We start from the raw sequence: 25,365 nt of genomic DNA on the forward strand, positions 1-25,365 counted from the left end.
AATAGTCTTCCGAGTTATCCAGTGTTACAATTTTGACTATTACAAAACCATTTGCACAGTGTCATTGAGTGCACATTGTGTACCCAGACATATGTGGCATGTCTGCCTAGCTTCATTCTGAAGAGCAAAATAGGGAATATAGCAGTTTTGGATTTCATCTATTAGCCTGTCCAAACAGGTCCCTCTGCTGGTCACTTTAAATGTCACAGTTACTTTACTGTATGTTACAGAACACTAACACCGCAGCAGTCCCTGCAATGTGACCAATGACGTAGAATAAAAACTAGATTGATAGATTCCAAGATTGGTTCCACCATGGTCAACAGGCTCTGACTTCCAGTTGGTGCAAATGCATGGTAAACAATACACACTTTGTTATGGAATCCAATGCAATAAATCTATATACTGTAATTTCTGGCCCATGAGCCGTGACTTTTTTCACACGCTTTCAACCTTGCGGTTTATGCGGTGATGCAGCTTATTTGTGCATTTTTTTCTAACAGGTGCAAGGGGACACTCAAGCGGAAAAGGTAAGAGCGAGACGGTGGAATATATGTGCCGAGGAAATGACTTTTACCGGTCCGGCCCTTTTAGCGCAGCGCTAGCGTTAGCATGCCGGGGAAAAAAAGCAAAAAAAGCTAAGCCTAACATAATGCATATTTGTGAGGATATCAAAGGATGTCAACTTTCATGTGAAGCAGTACCCAAAGCAATGATTTGCCCTGTCGAAGCCGAATTACCACGTAAAAGGGGTCTGTGCGCAGTCTAGTTTTTATTCTACGGCATTGGATGTGACTATTGTGCACACATACATCACAAAGACAACGTGCAAACAAAGTACATTTATTGGACAGCTTCCAGGTTTGATGTAGGTGCAGGGGGGTTGTGTCTGTCATTGTGGCACATTGATGTAGACACATTTGCCTACTCTTTTTACCTAAAATGTTCAAAACCTGTCAGATTGTGAGGGCATCTCTTGTGCGCAGTTGTCTTTCAACCACCCCCTGATTTTTGATGGACTTTTCATAATTCCCTTACCTCACCTTGGTTCTAGCTAAAGAAAAAACAAACAAAACAGAAGTTGCCATACACAAGTATGAATAGAAGTCTTGCTCTGACTTTTCGCTTGCTTTTGTGTGTATACGTGTGCTTATACATTTTTAATTTGGACCAGAAAAACTGTTTAAAAAAAAAACGTTTTTTTTATTTCAATAGATAAACTGTATGAAAGTTATTTTATTCATGATATGTGTGAAATAAGGGTAAACTTGTAATATTTTACATTTGTAATTCTCTTTTGACACTCAAAAAATAATTTGTATACAGTATGTATGTGCCTCCTTCACCCTAACAAACTACCCATGATAATGTGAAAATTTGCAACTCTTTTAATTTTGTTGAGTGATGTTTTGTGTAAAGGGTGTGACACGTTGGAATGAAAGGTTGATGATCAAACAAAGAACATGAGAGCAAATTAAGATGACAAAATATTAAAAAAAGTACATCCCGACAATCCAAGTCTGGAGAAAAATCAAATCCATCATGGACTAACACTTCAACACATTTGGTTTGGCTTGCAGCATGCACATCTACTTATTTCCTGAGCACCCATGTTAAGGTTTTAAGTCCACAGTGTTTAACTGTGTAGCTGAATCCAGATATATGGTGTGGCACCTTTAGGCACACAATGATAGATAATAATGTCTCATATTTGTCCAGTAAAACACCCAAACGCATGGAATCAGACAAAACTTCCCTTTAAAGGTCACCTTCCCACCTAACGTGGGTCATACATGTTGGCCAGTTTCTGAAATCGTGGTCCCCAGTCGTTGAGATAGTCATAGTCCTGGTCTTCATCTGAGCTGTCAGACGCAATGGAGCTGAGGCTGCCTGCCAGCGAGCCCTCTCCTTCATAGTCATAGATCAGGGCTGTGTCATAGGGCGGCACATTAGGATCCTTATCTGCAGCGTCCAGACCCTGTTGGAACAAATAAAACATAGCGTTTATGCAGAAGTCTCAGGAATTTCTCAGACAAGCTAGTTAAAGTTTGGTCTATTTAATCATTATTTATCCAGGTATGGCAAATGAGAAATACTGGACCAACAAATATAGTTGAAGCCAAAAGTTTATATACACTGTCCAAAAACACACATTTCATTTGTCTCACTGTCTGAAGTCAAATCAGATGAAACCTCTCATATTTCAGGTCAGTCAGGATCACCAAAATGATTTAATTTTTTCAAATGCCACAATAATGAAAGAGAATTTCTTCAAGAATTTCATATTTTCATCAATGTCAAAAGCTTACATTAATTTCCTTTGAATTGAATAACTTTTCCTTTAAACTGAATGACTTGGGTCACAGGTTTTGGGTTAACTTCCACAAGCTTCTTTTTGTGTATGTAAACTTTTGACCTCGAAGAAAACAATATGAAATGCTCAAACTTATTCTCTCTCTCTCTCTCTCTCTCTCTCTCTCTCTCGCTCTCTCTCTCTCTCTCATTATTATGGCATTTAACAAAATTAAATAACTAGGTGATCCTGACTGACCTGTAACGGGAGACATTCAGTCTAATTTGATACTGACAGTGAGACAAAGAATGAAATGTCTTTTTGCACAGTGTATGTAAACTTCTGGTTTCAAGTTTTCTCCGTGCACTCCCGTTTCCTCCCACTTCCCAAGAACATGCATTAATTGGAGAGAGTAAATTGCCCTTAGGTGTGATTGTGAGTACTCTAGAGTTCGTGGTGTACCCTGCCTCCTGCCTGAAGATAGCTGGCATAGGCTTCAGCGCTCCCGCAACCGTTGTGAGGATAAATGGCTCCGAAAATTGGTGGCTATTTAGAGCTGAATTATCTTTCAAAATGCACTCTTAACTTTTAGCTTCTGCACAGAATATATGAGTTTCCAAATCCTTGTGTTGTTCAAGAAAAGGGATCACCAAAGACATACTTCAGGTAGATTGTTGGTATAAAAAATAAAGTGATGTAGAAATCTATTTTGTTCAGTCTGAAGTTTTATATTTCTAATTCTATGCTGTGTTTAAAAGAAAAAAAAATCATGAAAACACACTCAATGGTAATTGGTTATTTTGTATCCTGGAGACTCAGTTTCACCAATAAACTATGTAAATATAGAATTCATGGATGTAAAAAAAAGGCTTCAAGGTTTTTGGTCATGTCCAGAGAAGTATCTTACATCCGAAATGTAGTCCTCAATGTCAGTGGGATCTTCCGGGGGTCTCCGAGGATAGATGGGAGAAGGCAGGTCATGTGGTGTATCTTTTCTGAAGGGCTGCTTGCCTCGAGGAGAGCCTGCGTAGTATGGTGTGGGGCTCAAGGGCACATCGAGAGGATTCCACAGTAGGTCAATGTTAAAAGCGTTCTGCAAGGACAGGAATTGGTACATTTTTTTTTGTCATACCACCCTCATTCATACACTATCCCTTTCTCTGTAACTGGTCCTTCTTGCCCTTGTCTTCCACCACTTGAAATGTGCAAAAAAAAATGAACTCAAAGCAAGAAATGGGGTTTGTATCTGTGAAACTTTGAGGCAGCTGCTTTTAACCTCAAAAGATTGAAATCCAGGAACTACATGCTATGGTTTTGATAATATTAAATAATCAATTGAAACCTTACCTCATCTTCCTCACCACCTCCTTGTTCATTGTAGTTGAGGACATTGTCCCGGATGTCGTCTTCCGAATCCCCCACAAGCAGACCAGTTCCTTTCTTAATATAATGCCGTTTCCCACAAGAGTTTAGGGCCACAGCTAAGAGCAGTACTGTAGTGTGACAGATTTCTGATTATCATGTGATCATGGCGGAGAATTTAATTGGTAAGTCTAATATCCCTCACCCTTATATTGGATCTCAATACCAAGTTATTATTTCAAAACCAAAAGTGCTCTCTTCAGTAACAACTGTATTCTACTTTTAGAATGGTAGTTTTTGCACATGAACACAATCATATACTGGTTTTATATCAACTTTTAAAATGTTTTGCCACAATTCAGCAATAAATAATGTGTTCAAAGAGTAACTTACACAGAAGGAGGCCAATACTGGCCATGATGATAGTCAGCGCGATCAAGCTGATTCCCATACTGGCGCCGAACACTGCCCCTGTCTCAGACTTACAGTCTTGCAATGAGTCACAGAGACATACCGTGACATTGACTTGAGCGTAAGAGCTGAGACTTTGATTTCCAGAGTCTGACACCAACACCATGACTGCATATTCTCCTTCTTCTATGTCTACAAGAGGCTGCAGCAATGCATGGGTGTCTGAAGAAAAAAAGGGGACATACAGGAATGGAAAGTGGTCAGAGGATTTAGGGAGGTAAGTGTGGGCAGAATTAGTCCTGCACATTCAATAGCCATTGTTAGTCATCATTCTTCCATACCATTACCCTACCATTGACTTGAATGACAGTCCAGTTTACTGCCACATCATGGGGAATTTCAAAGAAAAATGGTGCAGCATGTGGAGGAAAATCATCATCCTCAGCAGTCAAAACTAATCCAGAAGCCATCTTTCTTGCATCCCTGCACACGGTCCCACTGAGTGGAAGGAGCTTTGGGGCGAAGTCATTGGTCTCCTTTAACGTGATGACCACGTTGGAAGTAGTTGACACACCGCCAACATCTGTACAGGTGAAGCAGTGCCACATATGTTACTAGCAGAACCTACTCAATTCAATTTATATTGTGGGAATAAGCAAATACCCAGAACTGACATGAGCCTTGAAAAATAATATTTTAAATTTACAGCACTGAAGTGGTGGGTTCCCCAAATCCAGTGCAAATCCCTGGGGCATCTGTGATCTCATTAAAATATGTAGGTGTACAGAAGGCGTATGGAAGTGTCTGACTAAGGTATTCTAAAAATATTGTAATTGTAAAGGTCAAGTGTCATGCCTATAAATATTCTAAAATAGATATTTTAATGAAAAATACATATAACATTATTATCTTCAATGTCTATACAAAAAAATAAATATGAGCGTGTCCTCCATGCGCAAAGTTGCGGAAGTCTCATTCGACATTCAAGTGGTCGCCATATTGGCGGCATCTTCTGTCTGTGACATCACACTGGGACATTCGCCATTGAAAACACGCTGTGCCACCTACTATAGGAGACCAACAACAGAGATATTTGGATTTTTCCAACGCCCCTTCTGGAAGCTCTTTTTGAAGAAGAGAACATCTCACAACCGAGTGACCGGGGCAATATTACCCTATCGTTTTGAGCCATATGTAGACGATATGCAGATCACGGCCAAACCGCATGCAGCCAAACCACCTCCCCGCCCGATCCGCTTCCGCGGTTGTGATAAACAACGCCGCCCGTGAGCGACGATGATACCGCAGCCAAACCCCCTCCCCGGTCGATTCACTTCCACAGCGGTGATAAACAACGCCGCGAGCGAGTGACAACGACACCCCGGCCAAACCGCCTCCCTGTCTGATCCACCTCCATGGCGGAGATGAGCCACCACGACCTGGCGCCGCAACGAGCCACCCCGGCAGCCCACGTCCACCGATCACGGCTTTGGCCGGGGTGGCACATCGACACATTTAGCACCCCGGTTTACTGATTACATTCCCCCCCTCCAATTATGACTTTTTTTCAGTAGTTTTATACACACCAACCTGTCATTTAGAATGCACGAAGCTGCAAACAGCTGTGCAATCTATTTTTCAAGACGAACCAGGGCTTTTGGAAAAGTATGAAGAGCAAATCCATCCTCCTGAGTGTTCGAGCAATATCCAGCAATACAACGAGCAGGCATTTTGGCTAACACGAAGGAACAAGGAGCGACTTTCCCGCAGGTAAAACTAATAGAAACATAGGAGCCCGCTTGTGTGCGCTACTCCCATATACGTCACTCCCTGCTTCTCCTTGAAAACAAATCCCTCGAGAGGGTTTTTGTGGTGGGCGTTAGAGAAAGCCATATATTTTAAAATCATGTTTTGTGGTGAAAAAACAAATGGGTTCATACCGAATAATGTACTAAAAATCATGCATTTCATAACTGTGACACTTTAAGGAAGAGGTATTCTGACCTGTAACCTTGACAACAGCAATATAGATGTTGTTTTTAACATGATGTGATCGCATATTGAAATTTCTCTTTGCAGTAATGTCTCCTGTATGTCTGTTGATTGCCAGCCACCTCTCAGGATCTATACTTATCTCATACCTGCAGCACAAAGGGCAGAGAAATGATATTCAAGGTCACATCTGGTATGAGCAAAGAATAGAGTGAAAACTCACTATACTGATATCTTCATACCTTAGGTCAGAGTTATCAGGGTCAAATGCAATGTCTCTTTTCAGTAGTGTTCCAGGAGCCACAGACTCAGGTACAACAATCTGTATTGGGTCTTCTCTGAAATGTGGCGCTTCATTCTCATTGACAACTGTGACTACCACTATTGCACTGCTCACTGGTAAGTTAGGAGCCTTGTCGCTTAGTGGATTGACATTCTCCACTGTAAGAAACAGGATGTGCTCCTTCTGTACCTCAAAATCCAGGGGCTGCAAGACAAAGAATACATTAAATATAATTACAGTATTGTCATAATGTCACGCCCTGCACCCATGGGGCCCAGCCGGGGACACTGTTTAAGGGTAATGTGGGTCCCCCTTCCCATGGGTTCATCACCGATGGGAGAGGGCATATGGCTTGGGTGCTGTGTGAGCTGGGGGGTGGCTAAAGGCAGGGACCCTGGTGATCCCTGGCTACGGAAGCGGGCTCTATGGAGGAAGAAGCCCTAGCTGGTGTCTGGGGTTGAGAAATTCTGACTAGACTTGAGAGAGGTTGGACTCTCTTCCAATCTGGAATTTCCAACAGTGACAGGTAATGAGCAGCTGTGTTTATGCTTGTTGCCCCCCGTCTTGGCAGCTGTACATTTGGGTTTACCCCAATGGATGAGAGGGTAACCTCCCTCCACTTGGGGGGACGGATCCTGATTGTTGTTTGTGCCTATGGACCAAACAACAGTTCAGAGTGCCTTCCAATTTTGGAGTCCTTAGATGGAGTGCAGGAGAGTGCTCCCACTATGGACTCCATCGTTCTGCTAGGGGACTTCATTGCTCACATGTGCAATGACAATGAGACATGGAAGGGGGTGATTTGGAGGAAGCCCCACACATCCACAAACACACGTACACACACTGACAAGACACACTGACACTGACACTTGGTACCGAGACATCCTAGGACACAGTTCGATGATCAATTTTGTGGTCGTGTCATCGGATTTGCAGCCGCATTGACAGTTGACAGCTCCAATGGTGGCAGAAAATGCCAGTCTGCCCTGGCAGTTCCAAAGGTATTGTGAGGGTCTGCTGGGAACGTCTGGCAGAATCCCCTGTCAGAAGGAGTATCAACTACCACCTCTGACAAAACTTTGCTCATGTTCTGTGGAAGCGGGAGACATTGAGTCCAAGTGGACCATGTTCCGCACCTCCGTTGCTGAGGTGGTCGACTGGAGCTGTGGCTGTAAGGTGGTCAGTGCCTGTCTTGATGGCATTTCGTAAACCTATCAGTGTACAACAATGGTGAGGGATGCCGTCAAGCTGAAGAAGGAGTCCTATTGGACGTTTTTGGCCTGTGAGACTCCTGAGACAGCTGATTGGTACCAGTTGCCCAAGCAAAATGCAGCTTTGGTGGTTGCTGAACCAAAACCTGGGCATGGGAGGAGTTTAGTGAGGCCACACTCCTCAGCCTCCCCGGTCTATTCAGGGGTGCTAGAGACAAGGGTCCGTCATAAAGTTGAATCTCAGATTCAGGAGAAGCAGTTAGGTGTTCGTTCTGGCCATGGAATAGGGGACCAGCTCTACACCCTCGGCAGGGTCCTCGAGGGTGCATGGGAGTTCGCCCAACCAGTCTACATGTGCATATGTTTTGTGAACTTAGAGAAGGCGTTCATCCGTGTCACTCGGGGAATCCTGTGGGGAGTCCTTCGGGGGGATGGGTTACTGAACCCCTTGATATGGGCTGTTCGGTCCCTGTATGACCAGTGTCAGAGTTTGTTCAGCATTCCTGGCAGTCAGTTGGACTTGTTTCCAGTGAGGGTTGGACTCCACCAAGGCTGCCTTTTGTCACCAATCCCTTTCGCAACTTTTATTGACAGAATTTATAGACGGAGCCGGGGCATAGAGGGGGTCCAGTTTTGTGCCATCATTTTTGCATATATGCTTTTTGTCTGTTGGTTTCATCAACCCGTAATCTCCAACTCTCACTGGAGTGGTTCACAGCCAGGTGTAAAGCGGCCGGAATGAGAATTAGCACTTCAAATCTGAGACCATGATCCTCAGTCGGAAAGGGGTAGTGTGCCCTCTACAGATCGGGATGAGATCCTGTCCTAAGTGGAGGAGTTCAAGTACCTTAGGGTCTATTCACTGGTAAAGGAAGAATGAAATAGAAGAAAGACAGGTGAATTGTTGCAGCATCTGCAGTGATAAGTACTTTGTATCCATCCGTTGTGGTAAAGAAAGAGCTAAGCCAAAAGGCGAAGCTCTCGATTTACTGGATGATCTACGTTCCTACCCTCACCTATGGTCACGAGCTGAGGGTAATGACCAAAGGAACAAATTCTCTCCATGGAATTAGGGTGAGAATTTCAGCCATCCAGGAGGAGCTCAGATTGGAGATGCTACTGCTCCACAAGGAGCCAGATGAGGTGGCTGCAGCATCTGATTTGGATGTCTCTCAGACGCTTCCCTGATGAGGTGTTCCAAGAACGTCCTAACAGGAAGAGACCCCAGGGACGAGTCAGGACACATTGGAGAGACTATGTCTCTCGACTGGGTCTGGTAACACCTTAGGATCCCCCTGGAAGAGCTGCAAGAAATGATTGGGGAGAGGGAAGTCTGGCCATCCCTGCTAAAGCGAGCTGATAAGAGGTAGAAAATTGATTCTTGAATGACATTGTCACAATAATCACATTTGACCTCTGCCAGGTAGGAAGTGCATTCATGCATGTTATGTGTGTTATCACCATCCATCCATTATCTGAGACGCTTATCCTCACAAGGGTCACGGGAGTGCCAGAGCCTATCCCACCTAACTTCAGTCACTCCCAGAAACACACCTAAGTACAATTTGAGTCTCCATTTAATGCATGTTTTTGGGATATGGGAGGAAATTGGAGTGCCTGGAGAAAACCCACGCAGCCACGGGAAGAACATGCAAACTCCACACACGTGGAGCTGGGATTTGAACCCCGGTCCTCAGAACTGAGGCCATCACTCTACAGTGGTGCTTCCATGCCGTCACTGTGGCGGCACGGTGGTTCAGATGGTAAAGCGTTGGCCTCACAGTTCTGAGGTCCCTGGTTCAATCCCAAACCTACCTGTGTGGAGTTTGTATGTTCTCCCCGTGCCTGTGTGGGTTTCCTCCCACGTTCCAAAAACATGCAACATTAACTGGACACTCTAAATTGCCCCTGGGTGTAATTGTGAGTGTGGCTGTTTGTCTCAATGTGCTTTGTGATTGGCTGGCAACTAGTTCAGGATGTACACAGTGAACGGGGCTATGTCCCCTTGAATTTTGAGTGAACATCTCCTTCCATCAGCAAGGGCATTAAAGATGAAACATGGCCGGGTCTTTCAGCATGACAATAATCCCAAACTGATCGGCCTGGCAACAAACGAATGGCTTTGTAAGAAACATTTCAAGGTCCGGGGCTTGCCATCGTCCAGATCTTATATCCATAGAACATCGTTGGAGGGAGTTGAAAGTCTGTGTTGCCCCAGAGACAGCTCCAAAACATCACTGGTTAAGAAGAGAGCTACATAGAGGAATGGGCCAAAATACCAACAACAGCGTGTGAAAACCTTGTGAAAACTTTCAAAAAAACTTTAGACCTCCTTTATAGGCATCGAATGGTATATAACATAATATAAAGATTAACTTTTATTGACCAAATATTTATTTTCCACCATCATTTGCAAATACTCTTTAAAAATCAAACAGATTTTCTTGATTTTTGACCTCATTTTGTCTCTGAAGGGTGAATTATAGATATGATGAAAATGACAGGCCTCTGTCATCTTTTTAAGAGGGAAAGCTTCCACAATTAGTTGCAGACTAAAGACTTTTTTTTGCCCCACTGTATGTGCCCTGTGATTGGCTGGCAACCATTTTAGGGTTGACCTCATCTTTCGTCCAAAGGTAGTTGGGATAGAGTGCAGCACACCCGCAACCCTAGTGAGGATAAGTGATACGAAAAATGGATGATGGAACGATAGTCGTTGATTTAACAAGATTTGAAAAGACATCGTGGTTAGTCACTATTTTTAGTATATTTTCTTATTATTATTGTAATGAATGAAATATTTTAATTATGTGGTAAAAGCAACTCAACAAATGTACATCGTGGATGTGGTGTAATCGGCTAATTTGCAAATCATATTTCTACAGGATATTTACAGTATTTTGCTAGATCAATTTTACCTTCACGACCATCAGAATGCCCTGATTGGTGACACTGTCCGTTGTGATGGCAAAGTTTCTGTAAGGATCATTTGAAATGTAATATTTTGCCTCCCAGTTTCCTGTTCCACGATCATCAATATCTGTCACATTGACGCGACCAATCTCATAGTTCATTCTGTTCTCCACTGCTTTCATGTTGTACTGAATGGATCACACAGACAGAACACAGCTAGTAAATACAAATGCTGTAATCATACCACGTATTTGAATTTTGTACTGATTCTCCCCATGCCATTTTCAACATCTAAATGATCTTGTAATAGGGACTCACTGAGCTAGGGTTAAACTGCGGAGCATGATTGTTGATATCAGAGACGTGGATGATGGCCACACCTTCACTTGTCAGCCCCATGCCTCCCATGTCAGCAACTTGTAACATCAGCCTGAAGGTCTTCACCACCTGGAAAGAGGACAATGTTATTCAACTGGAATGAGAACATTCAAATTCTATCGTAAAAGTATTGGAAAACTGTGGCTAAATGCTTATTTTTGTTCTAGACCGAAAACATGTTTTGCTCCCCTTTCACCATTCTCATGTTACATGATGTAAGATTTCTGTCAGTTTGGTTGCATCTAAATTGTCGACTGAACTGTTTTTCAGGACTACTTCCAAGTGAATTTTGCTGATGCATCATGTGTTACATCAATGAAGATTAACATCACAGAAATAGCCAAGCAAGTCCACACGAGTTTTACATCTTTTTTATGTTTGTTGTACAGTGTATTGTGTTTTGTATCATTGACACATCCTTTCTCTCTACAAACTTTTGCATTTCCATCACTTTGATAAAGGTATATTTTTGTCTCATCAGTCCATAAAACTGTTGGAGTGAAGAGTATAGTATACAGGACAGTATATTTACAGGTATATTGTATGCAGTATATTCTTAATAGAATGCCATAATAGTGTAATAGTTATGCAAGGTGATGAGATCCTGTATATGCAGAGGTCTCTAGTGTCTTTGGGGCATCTTACTTCTCTATCAAGACCAACATCTCTTGTGTAGATGGTTCCTGTCTCGTTGTTGATACCAAACATGGTCTTGGAAACAGCATTGGCTGGAATGCTCTCTTGGCTAATGATAGAATAGCTAAGAAAAGCGTTTTCTGTCATTGGGTCATCTGCATCTGTGGCTGACACTGACATTACGGATGTACCTGTTCCAAACAATTAACATTAGAATATTAACTAATGTGACTGAATATGTTTGTAATTATAAATATTCTTATAGTAAAATGAAGAAGTGGATTTACCTGGTACTGAGAACTCAGAGACAGCGCCAGTGAACTGTTTCTGGGTGAAGGCAGGTCTGTTGTCATTCTGGTCCAGCACTACAATTTCTATGGTGGTAGGATTCTCCAGTCTCTCTCCACTGGGTGACAGCGCAAACGCTTTCAACTACACAGACAAAAATGTTACATTTTTGTTATTCGTTTGACAAATTTCACACCTATCCTGGAGGAATTATTCAACAAACAGTTCAAGGCTATTCCTAATGTCTATGTCTGTACAGCCGGGGCTAAATGTTTTGAGAATGACACAAATAATAATCTTCACAAATCTATGGCATCCTCATATTTTATGATGGCAATTTGAATGTACTGTACTCCAGAATGTTATGAAAAGTAACCAGATGAATTGAAATTAATTGCAGTCTCTATTCAGCATGAAAATGGCCCACACCCCCACCCCCAACCTCACACACACACACCCATTTCCACCGCAATTTACCCCCGACAGGGAAGGACCAGCTGACATCATGTCAGTGATTCTCTCGCTAACACAGATGAGAGTGTTGATGAGGAGAAGACTTGGGATCACTTTGTCATGGATGATTAAGTGAGAAGAATAGATTTATACAACAGTTTAGTGTAAAAAATGGATGGAGGGATATTGCCAAGTGATATGAGATAAATTATATAATGTAGGGGGTCAAGAAGAGAACCTTGTGGAACACCAGAAGTGATTGAAGATGTGCAGGATTTGAAAGATTTAAGCTTGATGTACTCGGTGCAGTTGGAGAGGTACATTATAATGTAAAAAAAAGTCAATGGGTGTGTCTATAAAGTCATTTGAGGTTACTCTGTTGAGTAAGGTGTGAAGATGCACTTGAGCCTCGGAGAATGAGAATTGTCAAGAATCCAGTTGGCTGTCATGAGGTCATTGGTGATTTTTTTTTTTTTTAAACCAGGGCTGTCTTTGTACAATGTAAAATTGCTTGTACAGTTTAGTGAGAGGCATCACAGTGGAACAACTAGTTAGAGCATGTGCCTCACAGTTCTGAAGACTGGGTTCAAATCCCGCCCCCAGCTGTGTGGATTTTGCATGTTCTCCCTGTGCCCGCGTGGGTTTTCTCCGGGCATTAGGGTTTCCTCCCACATCCCAAAACATGCATAAATTGGGTACTCTAAATTGCCTGTAGGTGTGATTGTGACTGTATATGGTTGTTTATATGTGCCCTGTGATTGGTTCAGGTTCAAAGTTAAATGGGATAGGCTCCAGCACTCTCGCGACCCTTGTAAGGATAAGGGTTAGAAAATGGATGGATGGGTACTGTGAGACAGTTGAGCATTAACCTGAGATGGATGTTTTTTTCAGGAATTTTGGAAAGGAATGTTAGATTGGAAATAGATAAAAGTGATTGAAATCAATGGGGTCTGTACCAGGTTTCTTGAGTGTAGGAGTTATTGCAGCTGATTTGAGTGATGAGGGAACAAGCCCAGAAGCGAGTGAGAGCAATGTATAATGGCAGGTATTAAGAATGATGGATTGGGTGGAAAGGTTTTTACCAGGACAGTCGGAGAACAGTCTCAACAGAAGACGAAGGCCTTGAGTTCCCTTCAATAGCAGTCATGAGTACAGAGTAGAAAGTGAATTTGGCTCAAACTAGGGCATTTCTTTGTGAATAGCAAGTCCAGTCCTTTTTGAGGGTCATTACAGATGACGGCATTTTGGTTTTATTTGTTAGAGTACATGTGTAAACCAAGGGGAACACTGGGTGAATGAAACAGTCCGGATTTTGAGCGGAGCCAGTGAATTTAAATGGCTAATAAGACCATCATTATAAAAAGAAAGGAGTTAATCAGTAGTGGATAAATATTTTATGGTGGTGAGGAAATCAGTCCCAGTGTAGGGAGGATTTAAAGGTGAGAGCCGGAGCCTAAGCCAACCAGCTTCAGGTGAAAGGCAGACTACACCCTGAACTGGTCACCAGTCAGTCGCAGGGCGGATATCAACACCATCACTGAGCAGGAATTCATCGCACGCTGTCAGGCGTGTCTACCACTATACCATTAGAGACGGATTTAAATACATATCTTTGATATTGTGCAATGAAATAATATAGCAAAAAGCACATCAAAACTCATTTAAAATTTACTGAAGAATATTTCAACAAGCCAGATTCATACTGGTCAAATATAGTCTGGTATGATAGGAGCAAAATGGAATTCTTTGCATGCCAAAATGCCCACCTGGTTTTTGAGGAGAGATAGAAATGTTTTGGTGCATGGAAAAACAGGCGTGATGGTAAGTGCAGACCCAGTTAGCAACAGCTAAAAGTGTGCAGGTGATTACATTTGCATGTCACGATCATAAATATTTCCTTACCGTGAAGCTTTTGTATTTCTCTCTGTCCAGTGGACGCTTGCTTCTGATGACTCCTGTTTTGTCATCAATCTCAAATAAATTTTTGGGTACCTGATCCACACCTGGACCCTCTAATTTGTAGATCACCTCGCCTGTGAAGATTTTGTCGGACTTAATCTGGTTGGAGAGAGGAGATCATGTTGGTGGTCTTTGAAATCTCAAGGGCTATTAGTTTTTGGCCATTGAGGGTTGGGCAGGCAATTTGTGGAAAGGGGTTTGAAGGAGAGGGGACTTTGACTCAATATTTATCAATCTTAACCAAGAATAGAAGAGGAGTAGTCGTATATTTCATGCATTTTATATGGCTCTTCTGTTGTTTCAGGTCATTTCATTTCCACTTTTTGATACATGCACTATGCACGACAGTAGCATGTGCAGTGAATGAACACAGTAACCCTGATTAAAGAGGTTATTTTGGAAAAAAAAAACATTCAACATATACAGATATTAACACCTGTTTCTAACCATTACATTACCTGGACCAGGTTTTCTGGGACCTGCTTGCTGTTTTCTAGAACTCTGATTGGAGGAATGATCCAGTCCCTCTTCACCCTGACCACCACTCCTTTGCCATGGCTCCTCCAAGGGTGAATCTCCCGAATATGTTTGGGGTGTTGAGCGCTCCACACCTGCAGAAAGCAGCATGCAAACAGCATGAACGCCGCCACTATGGACATTTGCAGCCAGCTAACCAAGGCTGTATGCCTGTATACTGCGGTGTAATTGTATCAGGTTTCACTCACTAATCCACAACTTTGTCAAAACCCTTTATTCGTTCATTCTTTCATCTTCCATTACACATATCCTCACAGGGGTCGCGGGAACGCTGGAGCCTATGACAGCTCTCTTCCGGCTGAATTGGTCACTAGCCAATCGCAGGGCACATAGAAACAAACAAGCCTTCGCACTCACAATCACACTTAAGGGCAATTTAGAGTCTCCATTTAATACATGTTTTTGAGGATGTGGGAGGAAAAAGGAATACCCAGAGAGAAAACACGCAGGCACAAGGAGAACATGCAAACTTCACATAAGCGGGGCCAGGATTTGAACCCTGGCCTTCAGAACTGTGAGGCTAATGCTCGAACAAGTCACGCCAAAACCCTTTAACTGGCTATAAAATCCATTTCACAATGATAAAATGCAAACAGTAATAACAGAAGCATGTTGTTTACCACAATGCTGTGATGGCCACGCTCACACTGAATATACCCCCTCGCACACACACGAGCAGCTGTCCGCTATAGATTTAGAGCCTGTGCTTTCCCAGCCAAATTCCCGCCTTACGAACATAAATTCCCCCTTTATGCTCAGTTCTGCACCTGACTGGGAGTTTGGGGTCACCTTACGGATCTGCTGTGGATTGGAAACGTATCAGACACACTTACATAGACAGTTTCTCACGCACACACATGCATGCCGACTCTAGTGAATATACACAAAACACCCACGCACACATGATCATCTATTCACATTTCCGCACGTTGTTCCCTCGTCTCTGTGGGAAATCACCGTATCCAACATTACTTACCATATGTTGAACAGTTCAAACTGCCTCCTTAGTGCCAATTAATTTATAAAAAGATTTTTTATTTCCTCTTAAAAACTGCTCTATGGCCATAAAAACAAAGGGAATAATGAATTTAAAAAATGCAAAATAAGAAACAAAAATATATCAAAGTTGTCATATTAAAACATCTTTAATCGGTGAAATTTGTATCACAACAAAAAGTGTTTCTTTCAAGCATAATAATAAAGCTATTTTAGACAATCAGAAACTTGAAGAAATATATTTCTTGAGAAGGCACAATTACAGAAATTTGTATGAAGTAAAAGGGACCCGTCCTTTTTAGGGTTAGCTGGAGTCCATGCCAGCTGACTTTAGAGGGACTGGTTGAGAGCCAATTACGGGCCATATATAAGCAAACAATCTTTCACATTGAGATTCAGACCTACGGACAATTTTCTGCCCTCAATGAATATAACATGCATGTTTTTGCAATGTTAGGAAACTGAGAAAACCCACCCAAGCCTGCAGATTAATACAAACTACACACAGGGACCTCACAATATCCCACTGTGATGCCGTAGGTGATAATATCAATTAAAAGAAAACTCCTTTGCTCATTGATATGCATCAGATGTCTTGAAGCTAACAAGAATTTGACACATAATTCAATCATTACGGTTTCTGTGGGTGAAATGTCAAAACATATATCGAAACAAAATAGACATAACCCTAGCTGTTTTGAAATGGCTTTTTTTGTGGCGGGGTTGTCAAAACCAGTGATCATCGTCCCTGATTCCCCGTCCCTGATGTGCCAGAGGAATGGCTGTGATGGCTGGCATTTGTAGGGTCAAGTCAGGGGGCACCTTTGGAGTCCTCTATACTCGCCACCCTGTCTATTTGCAGTCATTGTCATCTACACACTCAAAGATACATGTTTACACATTCATTCTTGGGGTTGTTACAATCCACACAAATTCATCCCCAGCACCATCTGCAACAAGCTGATGGTCGATCCCTCAACTCGCCCAGTGACACAGCCTGGCTTCTTTATTGTTATTTTAGTGAAATGTGGTATGCAATGTTGTGTTTAAATTAAAAGTCTCATTGATTTTTACATCTTCACATCATACTGACATGTAGTACAAGAGCTGTATTAGAAATCTGTCTTTCATCAATGAGGTTGTAGTTAACAGTATACAACAATACCAATGACATAAACTACTACAATACCTCAATGACGATGGCACTCAAAATAGAGCATTGTAATAAGTAACACATTTTATTTTGCTCCAGTAACAACAGATAGAAAGCGATCTGGTGTTTCACTCAAATTTCTCGCCTCATTCATTATTGTCTTGTCCCAGCAGTACGCCCTTTAGGTGACTGTCTTTTGGATACTTTCCAGTCGCCACCACTTCGATAATGTTTTCTCCAGACCAGGTTGCAGTCACACCAAGGGGTCACGTTACCAATTAGACGAATGGCAGCCCTCTGCGACAGGCTGAGTGATGACACTACACACAGTCGAAGTGTTATAGAAGCTTTTCCCAGGTACTTTTACAATGTGGCCTTTGACCCCCAGTCCTTAAAGAAGAACAGACAACTTGTTTGGAGGCTATATTCCACAACAGCAAGCGTTAGTAAGTGATCACAGTGTTCATTAAGTTCAGCAATATTTGGAGATGTGATCGCTCGGTGTACTTTGACGCTAGATGACAAAACTGGCTCTTTTTTTTTTACTCTTAAAAAACTGTCAGAAGGATCCATTGTTTGAATGATCTTGATCCTGCTTAATGATCTTACATTAAGTATGTTTGACTCGGTAACTCTATTTTGGTAGCACGTTGGAATAGACTGATGAGGTATGTCCACCTCACAGTTCTGAGCCTCAGGGTTGGGATCTTGGCTCTGACTTCAAGTTTGCGTAGGTGATTTCTGGGCACTCTGGCATTCTATAATCATGCATGTTGGGTTAACTGAAGAATTTAGGTGTTTTGTTTGTATGCTGTGACTAACATTGGTTGTTTTTACCCAGTGATTGACTGGCATCCAGTCCAGTACCTCCTGGCCTCTCGCCTGGAGTCAGCTGGGATTAGGGTCCAGTTTACACCCAACCCCGATGAAGACACTGTCTGTAGAAGTTACACGGATAACGTTTCCACTTGGCCAGAATAGGGTCCGTTGACCACATATATCTATACAAATACTTCTCAACATTCATTCAAACAAACGATTAGCATTATTATTATTTTTTTAGCTTAACCCACACTGAACAAAAATAATAAAATATGCAAGAACAATCCATTTCTATTTACGACGACTGAAAAAAAGTAATAAAGCTCTCCCATTTATTAGGAAGTTCAACTGTCAACCATGAAAATTCTGTGCAGCTGAGCCATGCCATGAAGTGTCTTTGAGGACAGGCCTAGAGGTCACACAGGTGGTCCTAGGTCACTTCTGTATGTCTACTTAGACAAGCACACGCACACACACACACACACACACACACACACACACACACCACACACACACACGCACACACGCACACTCACACACACACACAGAGCAAGCAAAGCACTCTGTAACACTGTCGGTCCTGCGCCTCTATTCTTTGCTAAGTCATGACTGACTGGCATGGATACACTATTTTTGGTGCCACACGTGTGTGTGAGGCCCCTTGGAGCAGATGTCACACCACTTTAAGAATGCATCACACAATTAAAAGAATAAGATGTAAGTAGGGCAGATATGCTCATGAAAGTGGTCTGTTAACAATGTGAATAGAGTCTTTCATGATTTGTTTTGATTTAAAGAATGCGACTGGTTGATGAGTCACCGATGGTTCGGTGGTTCACTCGCCTGACATTAATTCCCAGCAATCGCGTAAATGTGAATGGTTGTCCGTGTCAATATGTGCTCTATAATTGACTGTTTGGCCAATCCAGTGTGTAGCCTGTCTTTCACCCAGTCACCCAGAATAGACTCCATATTCCATGACCCTGAACTGGATCAGTGGTATAGAAATGGATTGCTGGATGATTCTTTAATTGACACACAATGGTCAACATCTTCCTTGACCTCTTCCACTAATCGGTATCCATAACTTGCATATTGGACACATGTATCTACCGACTGAGTGTTTATTTTCAGGTTCTAAAACACTGTAAACCACAAAATTCAACAAAGTTCTTTTCTGTTTTCAGAATGGCGTCGTCGCCTCAGGCTTTAAACCCTTTGACTGATTGTTTCCGATGACTGAGACCGTCGTCCCAGCTGCTATACGCACTCTTGATTTGTACCTGATTTCATGGTCCCAAAGCGGCCCACTCCTCTTTTTGCAAGGGGGATTACAGGGCGGGACAAATGGCATCACGTATGCATCTGGGAACAGCTGTGATTACCACCCGTTACTCCCAAACATCCACCAGCCTGCTTCAACACCACTCGTATAAAAACAGCCGGCCCTCGAAGAAGGGAGTGAGTGCATTGAAGCACAACTGAAAGATATCAGGTAACACTTGAAAAATACCTTTCATTGGATCGAGGCTCGGCGCATGGTGGAGTGACCAGTTAGAGCGTTAGCATCACAGTTCTGAGGACCGGGGTTCAAATCCCAGCCATGCCTGTGTGGAGTTTGCATGTTTTCTCTGGGTACTCCGGTTTCCTCCCACATCCCAAAAATATGCATTGATTGGACAGAGTCTGAATTGCCCCTAGCTGTGATTGTTAGTGGGAATGCGTGTTTGTTTCGATGTTCCCTACGACTGGCTGGGAACCAGTTCAGTGTGTACCCCGCTTCCTGCCCAGGGATAGCTAGGATCGACTCCAACACTCCCATGACCACTTGTGAGGATGAGTGAGTCAGAAAATGGATGGAGACATTGAGGCTATTGTATCCTTACAAAATATTGCCCCATTGAAAACCATTTTTGAAAGTACAATAATGACACTAAATAATTTAAAAATGGTAACTACTGTATAATGATTTTGTTTGAACTAAATGTAATGAACTATGAACTATTTAAGATTTCTATCACATTAGTTTGAAAGAGAACAAATCTGTTTTTGTGGCTTAGTAGCTCACTCTCTTACTATTTCAGCATACACATGCTGCACCGACAGGGGGAAAATTTGTTTCCAGGAAGTTTAAGTCGCGATCCTTAAATTTTCCGAGTAACACTCCTTAACACTGCCGTTGAGCAGATGGAGGGACGGCCCTTCTTATTATCAACTTGTGTCTGTGTGAATATCTTAAAAACTGTTATGTTTGTCTCAAAAATAAATTCCCGTGCTCACTCATCCACAAACAGAATATTTACAAATGAACCGATTAGAAGAGAAGAAGAAGAGAAGCTCGGTCATCCAGGAGGGGCTCAGTGTCGAGCCCCTACTCCTCCGCATTGAGAGTAGCCAGATGAGGTGGCTGGGGAATCTGATTCGGATGCCTCCTGGACGCCTCCCTGGTGAGGTGTTCTGGGCATGTCACACCGGAAAGAGACCCCGAGGACGACCCAGAATACGCTGGAGAGACTATGTCTCTCGGGTGGCTTGGGAACGCCTCAGGATCCCCCTGGAAGAGCTGGAAGGAGTGGCTGGGGAAAGGGAAATCTGGTTATCCCTGCTGAAGCTACTTCCCCCGTGACCCAACCCGGAAAGACGGTCGATAATGGATGGATGGATGGATTGAACTGATTATCCTTACTAGGATCGCAGGTGTGCTCACTTGATTTCGGGCAGGATGCAGGGAACAGCTTGAACTGGTCACCAGCCAAATGGAGGATCAAATAAAGATAAAGTATTCTGATTTTTTCTTTTTTTTTTCCAGTACAGTACAGTACAGTACAGAGGCATACTAAGTACCCAAATGGAAGATAGTCTGAAAGCGACAAGAAATGTTACTTCTTTCCAACCTGGCCAGTCTTTTATTCTGTACATGTCATGATCGTGCCGCTTCAGCACGAGCTGTGCGGGTGTCCGCGCAGGTGCGCTGATTGGAAGGTGCACACCTGCGCCTCATGCAGCCTGATTATGCTGTGGATTTATATGACCGCGATGACAACTGGCCGGGGCCAGTTCGTATGATCTTCATGTCCCGTTCGCGTGCTCCGGTATCCCTGATTGAACCTGTGTGTACCGACCTTCGTCCGTTCTCCGACCAACCTTGTAAGCCTGACTCCTTCGTTACTTCTGCCTGCTTAGATTGTTTTTCCCGTGTACCGACTCCTGCCTGTCCGCTCACCTGCTCTCTTCGCCCGACGTCCCAACTACCGCTGCTGCACCGGACTGCCTGCTCGATCCCCTACCTCTGCATTTAATAAACGTGTCTCTTCTTGAACTACCTTGCGTCTTCCGAGTTCCTGCATTTGGGTCCTACTCTCGATCCGATGGGACGTGACAGTACACAAATACAGTGGAGTTCCGCCTCTGTCTGGCAGACGCTATGGCAAGAAAACGGCTTTGGCTGGATGGCAAACAAAATTTTAGCAGGATTTAAAGATATATACTGTCCAAATGTTCTCAGAGGCTATTTTTTCCCCTGGCAAAACTAATCTTTGCTGTTGTTAAATTCTATAAAAGTGAATCACAACTTTGCAACAATGGGAAAATGTAATTTTTTAAATCTCAAGTAGTTTAGTAGCACTCTTGATTTCACTCTCATGATATTTATGTGTGTTTGGAAAGTGTCAGAAAGTTTGCCTGGTGACTTTGTTGGGGTCACTTGTACCCCTCCCCGACCATTGCCTTAACGTTGCATCATTATGTAGTGGAACACCACGTTTGATAGGTTTATAATAGCATTTCGTATAGCTACAAATACTTTGAGCATCTCATTGATTCCTCTTCAAAGAAAAAGCGGCATTAAATAAGTCACTTGGGTACAAATTGTTAATCAGAATACAGTACGACATATGGAATCGGTATTTTGTAAAAGCATTACAGAGGCATACTAGGCCAACTTTTAAAGAAAACCTTTGGGCTAACTAGAGTAATATTTAAGGTAATGAAAATATGAATGAATATGACTTTTGTATCCAGCCGCAATATCATAGATGATTTTTAAAGATCTCTTCCAAAGACTCACTGGAGGCAAACTCACCCACCAATCTGGGCTCCATTATTTTTCCAAACATAGAGAAAGACTAATGATCCCTGGTGGTGCTATTGGTAATATGTCAGTTTACATTGTCATCCATTCTCATAATGGTCTGCTGACAGGTGCTTCAAACAATGCCCTGAGTCATTCGCATGCATCTGGAGCCAACCGAGGTAAAATGTTTACATCAATTTCAACTGCTTATTACACAGTGAATTGTGTGTCTATGTAAAATGGAAATTGGCTGCAAATATCACTCATGTAGGAACATGCTATAAACTGCATAACTGGAAAAGCAGGGGCAGCTAAAGGCCATGAATATTGAGGTAAGTGTGGCGGATGAATTCAGAGTCTTACAAGTTGAACGAAAGGACAAATCAATGCCTGAATTCAGAATGTTAAAGATATAGATGTAGTTTAGCTGTATATTTATTATGCTAACTCAATTTTTTTTGCATATATATATATATATATATATATATATATATATAAGGAAATTATATACTATAAGTAGTGACAGGCACTTCAGTGTTAAAGAACTGGAAGTATTTGAATGATGATGAAATGAAGATTTGTTTTACCTGCCAAATCACAGCAGCCAGCACACATGCTGTCAACATGCTCCTGGCCATCGTCAGCCCGTGAATGTAGAAGCTCAAGATTCAACAGAATCTGTTTAAGTTCTGATCTTCTCCGAGAACAACTTGACTCATTGAGCGACTCTGTACAAGCGCCACACTCTTCAAGCCTAAAACTTGCCCTTCTCTCTTTCCGTTCTGTCTCTCCCTCTTTCCTTCTCCCAGCATCTGTCCCTCAGAGCTCCTCCCTGGCCATAGCCAGGGCATGTCTCACGTCGCGGGGTAGGGGTTAGAATTTCAGCTGCGGCCCTCCTATGCACCCCAGCACATGTGCTGTCACTCACTGCCTTGGCAACCCGCAGATGGATGAAGAAAGAAGTGAGGCAGCTGTTGGTGGTGCAGACACAGACACTGCTTTTGTCAGTCAATGAAGTCAGTAAACTTTTTTTGTTTCCACTAAAAGAAAAAAAAACAATCGTGTGTGATAGAAAAACACATGAAACTGTCTTTATTTTTTGCTTTGGTTTCTTCCACTACATATCGATGCAGAATGGGCATACATGGTTAACATGTAACAAATTTATGTGACAATCAAGACTATTTGCGTGAGCGAACATCTAGCATCACGAAGACTTTAATACCGACACTGTCAATTTCATTGTACGCGCAGCAATTGATCATTATGAAATGCTTTCAAAGGAAATGATATGTGTTTTCCCAAATTGAAACCGTAGTAATTTTACTGTATGTGAACTTTGAGGAAAGTAATGGGAAAATTATCTTAAGAAATAATTATTCCGGTATTTGGTGAATACAAATGAATTTGGTTACCCTAATTGACCTAAAATGGGAAACATTTACTTATTTAATTTCAGACAACGAAGGAAAAAAAGGATTCTTATGAACACTACCATAATCTCTTAAAACATCTGGTTTCAACTGTGTAACACCAAACAATCATTCATTCTGATGTACAGTATTCTTACGGGCACTACATACAGCATACGCAGTATACTGTACTATAGAGGGCAGTTTAACTGACATTGTAATTTAATGCTGAGGTGACAAAAGTTGAATTCATGTTTTCAAGCAGGAGATTCCCCTCTGTTCTTTCCCCCCAAAAGTATTTCATTAAAAATAGTTATCTTGTGAAGATATCAACTGCAAGGTATTGTCGGCTTGATAATTAATTGATGCAAACATAACCAAAATCTTGTAGAAATTATTTTTCAAAGAGTGAAATTTGTTACACTGGCTTACCCCTTTGTCTCACCAAAAAAGGTTTTTCAAAACTGCATTTTTTCTTTCTCTTTTTTTTTTTTTTTTTGCTCATGCATATACTCTATTATATACATGATCTTAGCACCGATGTTGGTTACAGAACCACGACATCCATGGTACGTCTTTTTCTTATTTATAATCTCCAGGTGAAGTATATTATTCATGTCAACAAATCATTATTTTGGCTGGATGAGTCTCCCTTTTTCTTCACAAGTCATCATGTAAAAAGATTATGAGCCTACTATTACACAACCACAGGTGGTAGAGACCATTTATCTAGTTATGTTGTAAGTGTTCAGAAGTTTTAAATAATGAAGCTTTAGCCATGTAAATGTACCTCATTTAGAATTGCATACAGGGATTTTTTTGCACCTTAAGAAAAGATGACCACTTTCTTTGTGCCTGAATTTCTCTTTTATTTTAAACTTTTAACCAAGTCAGAAAGTTGCACACATATCCTCAATACCTATTGCACTCAGTGCCCTCACATATGCAAAACATTTAACCACAACACTTCTTCTGCTTTCTGATCCACGTTACTCTTGATTATCCTTGATGTCTCTATGTTTGTGACGAGTCATTTGTCATTACTGCAGTTCAAGGTTAAAATACTCTAACTAGTGGCCTTGAGGGGCACAGTGGCGCAGCTAGAAAACGTTGGCCTCACATCTCTTGGGACCCGGGTTCAATCCCAGTCCTCCCTGTGTGGCGTTTGCATGTTCTCCCTGTACCTGCATGAGTTTTCTCCGAGGACTCTTTCTTCCCACATTCCAAAAACATGCAACATTAATTGGACACTCTAAATTTCCCCTAGATGTGATTGTGAGTGCAACTGTTGTCTGTCCCTACGTGCCCACCAGTTCAGGGTGTACCCCGCAACCTGCCCAATGACAGCTGTGTGTGCGTGTGACAATGTGAAATGGCAGATATGTTACGCAGAACAAAAGGAAAGCAAATCCAGTCCATCAGTTTTTCTACATCATCGTTACCTGGGCCTTACCTATAGCATTCATCAGGGTTCAGTTAGACTCAACCATGTTTCATCCAGCCAGCAAAACCCCCCAAAAAACAATCTGCCCACTTTTGGTTGTGACAAGAGGTCATGTCACATTGGATTTGCTTTGGAATGTTACTGCTCAAACATCAGAACAATTGCGGAGACTTCAAATAAAGGCCAAGTAGGTATTTCAACTATTTAAATACAGAGGCTGGACACTGTTTTATAAACATGTTTTTCTCACAATCTAATGAGATCCAATGCACGTCTATTAAAATATGTCTAAAAGTAATCTATGAAGTGTATTACTGTGGTATTGTACCTGGAGGCCCTGTAGCTCAGTGGTTAGAGCATTGGTTTAGTAAACCACGTGTTGTGAGTTTGTATCCCACTGGGGCCTCCACTCCCCGAGAGGGGTTCCGTCAGGAAGGGCATCCGGCGTAAAAACTGTGCCAAACAGATATGAGCATTTCACTGTGGCGACCCCTAACGGGACAAGCCGAAAGAAACTTACAATATTACTGTGGTATTGTACAACTACACTTTGTCCTAATGAGAACTGTTCATAACATTCTGGTCGCCCCATTTACTGTAATTACTTGGGAGTTATCAATAATATTAAACTTACCAAACAGTAACACCTCTCTGACAACATCAATGAAAGTTGTATATTTTATTGTTGTCAAAGAACCTTTTCAGAAGCTCCAGTAAACAAGATTTTTTGTTGTTGTTAGTTTCGTTTTA

The 25,365-nt window shown here is 42.1% G+C and overlaps 1 protein-coding gene and 1 long non-coding RNA gene across 2 annotated transcripts; one reads left to right on the plus strand and one right to left on the minus strand.

Moving 5' to 3' along the window:
- Positions 1-843: 843 nt before the first annotated feature.
- Positions 844-14,888, minus strand: cdh15 (cadherin 15, type 1, M-cadherin (myotubule)). Its single transcript, XM_061813974.1, has 13 exons — positions 14,638-14,888; positions 14,123-14,278; positions 11,767-11,911; positions 11,489-11,670; positions 10,784-10,912; positions 10,471-10,653; positions 6,301-6,545; positions 6,071-6,207; positions 4,419-4,649; positions 4,049-4,288; positions 3,641-3,786; positions 3,201-3,386; positions 844-1,978 (listed from the first exon to the last, which is right to left on the minus strand). Exons 1-13 carry the CDS (start codon positions 14,836-14,838, stop codon positions 1,778-1,780), a joined length of 2,382 nt encoding a protein of 793 aa, XP_061669958.1. The 5' UTR covers positions 14,839-14,888; the 3' UTR covers positions 844-1,777.
- Positions 14,889-20,750: 5,862 nt separating this feature from the next.
- Positions 20,751-23,634, plus strand: LOC133497799 (uncharacterized). Its single transcript, XR_009794110.1, has 3 exons — positions 20,751-20,834; positions 21,888-21,938; positions 22,569-23,634. It is a non-coding gene; the product is annotated as an uncharacterized LOC133497799 (long non-coding RNA).
- Positions 23,635-25,365: the final 1,731 nt, after the last annotated feature.

The sequence above is a fragment of the Syngnathoides biaculeatus genome, chromosome 3 (genome assembly GCF_019802595.1).
Source record: "Syngnathoides biaculeatus isolate LvHL_M chromosome 3, ASM1980259v1, whole genome shotgun sequence".
NCBI classification, from domain to species: domain Eukaryota; kingdom Metazoa; phylum Chordata; class Actinopteri; order Syngnathiformes; family Syngnathidae; genus Syngnathoides; species Syngnathoides biaculeatus.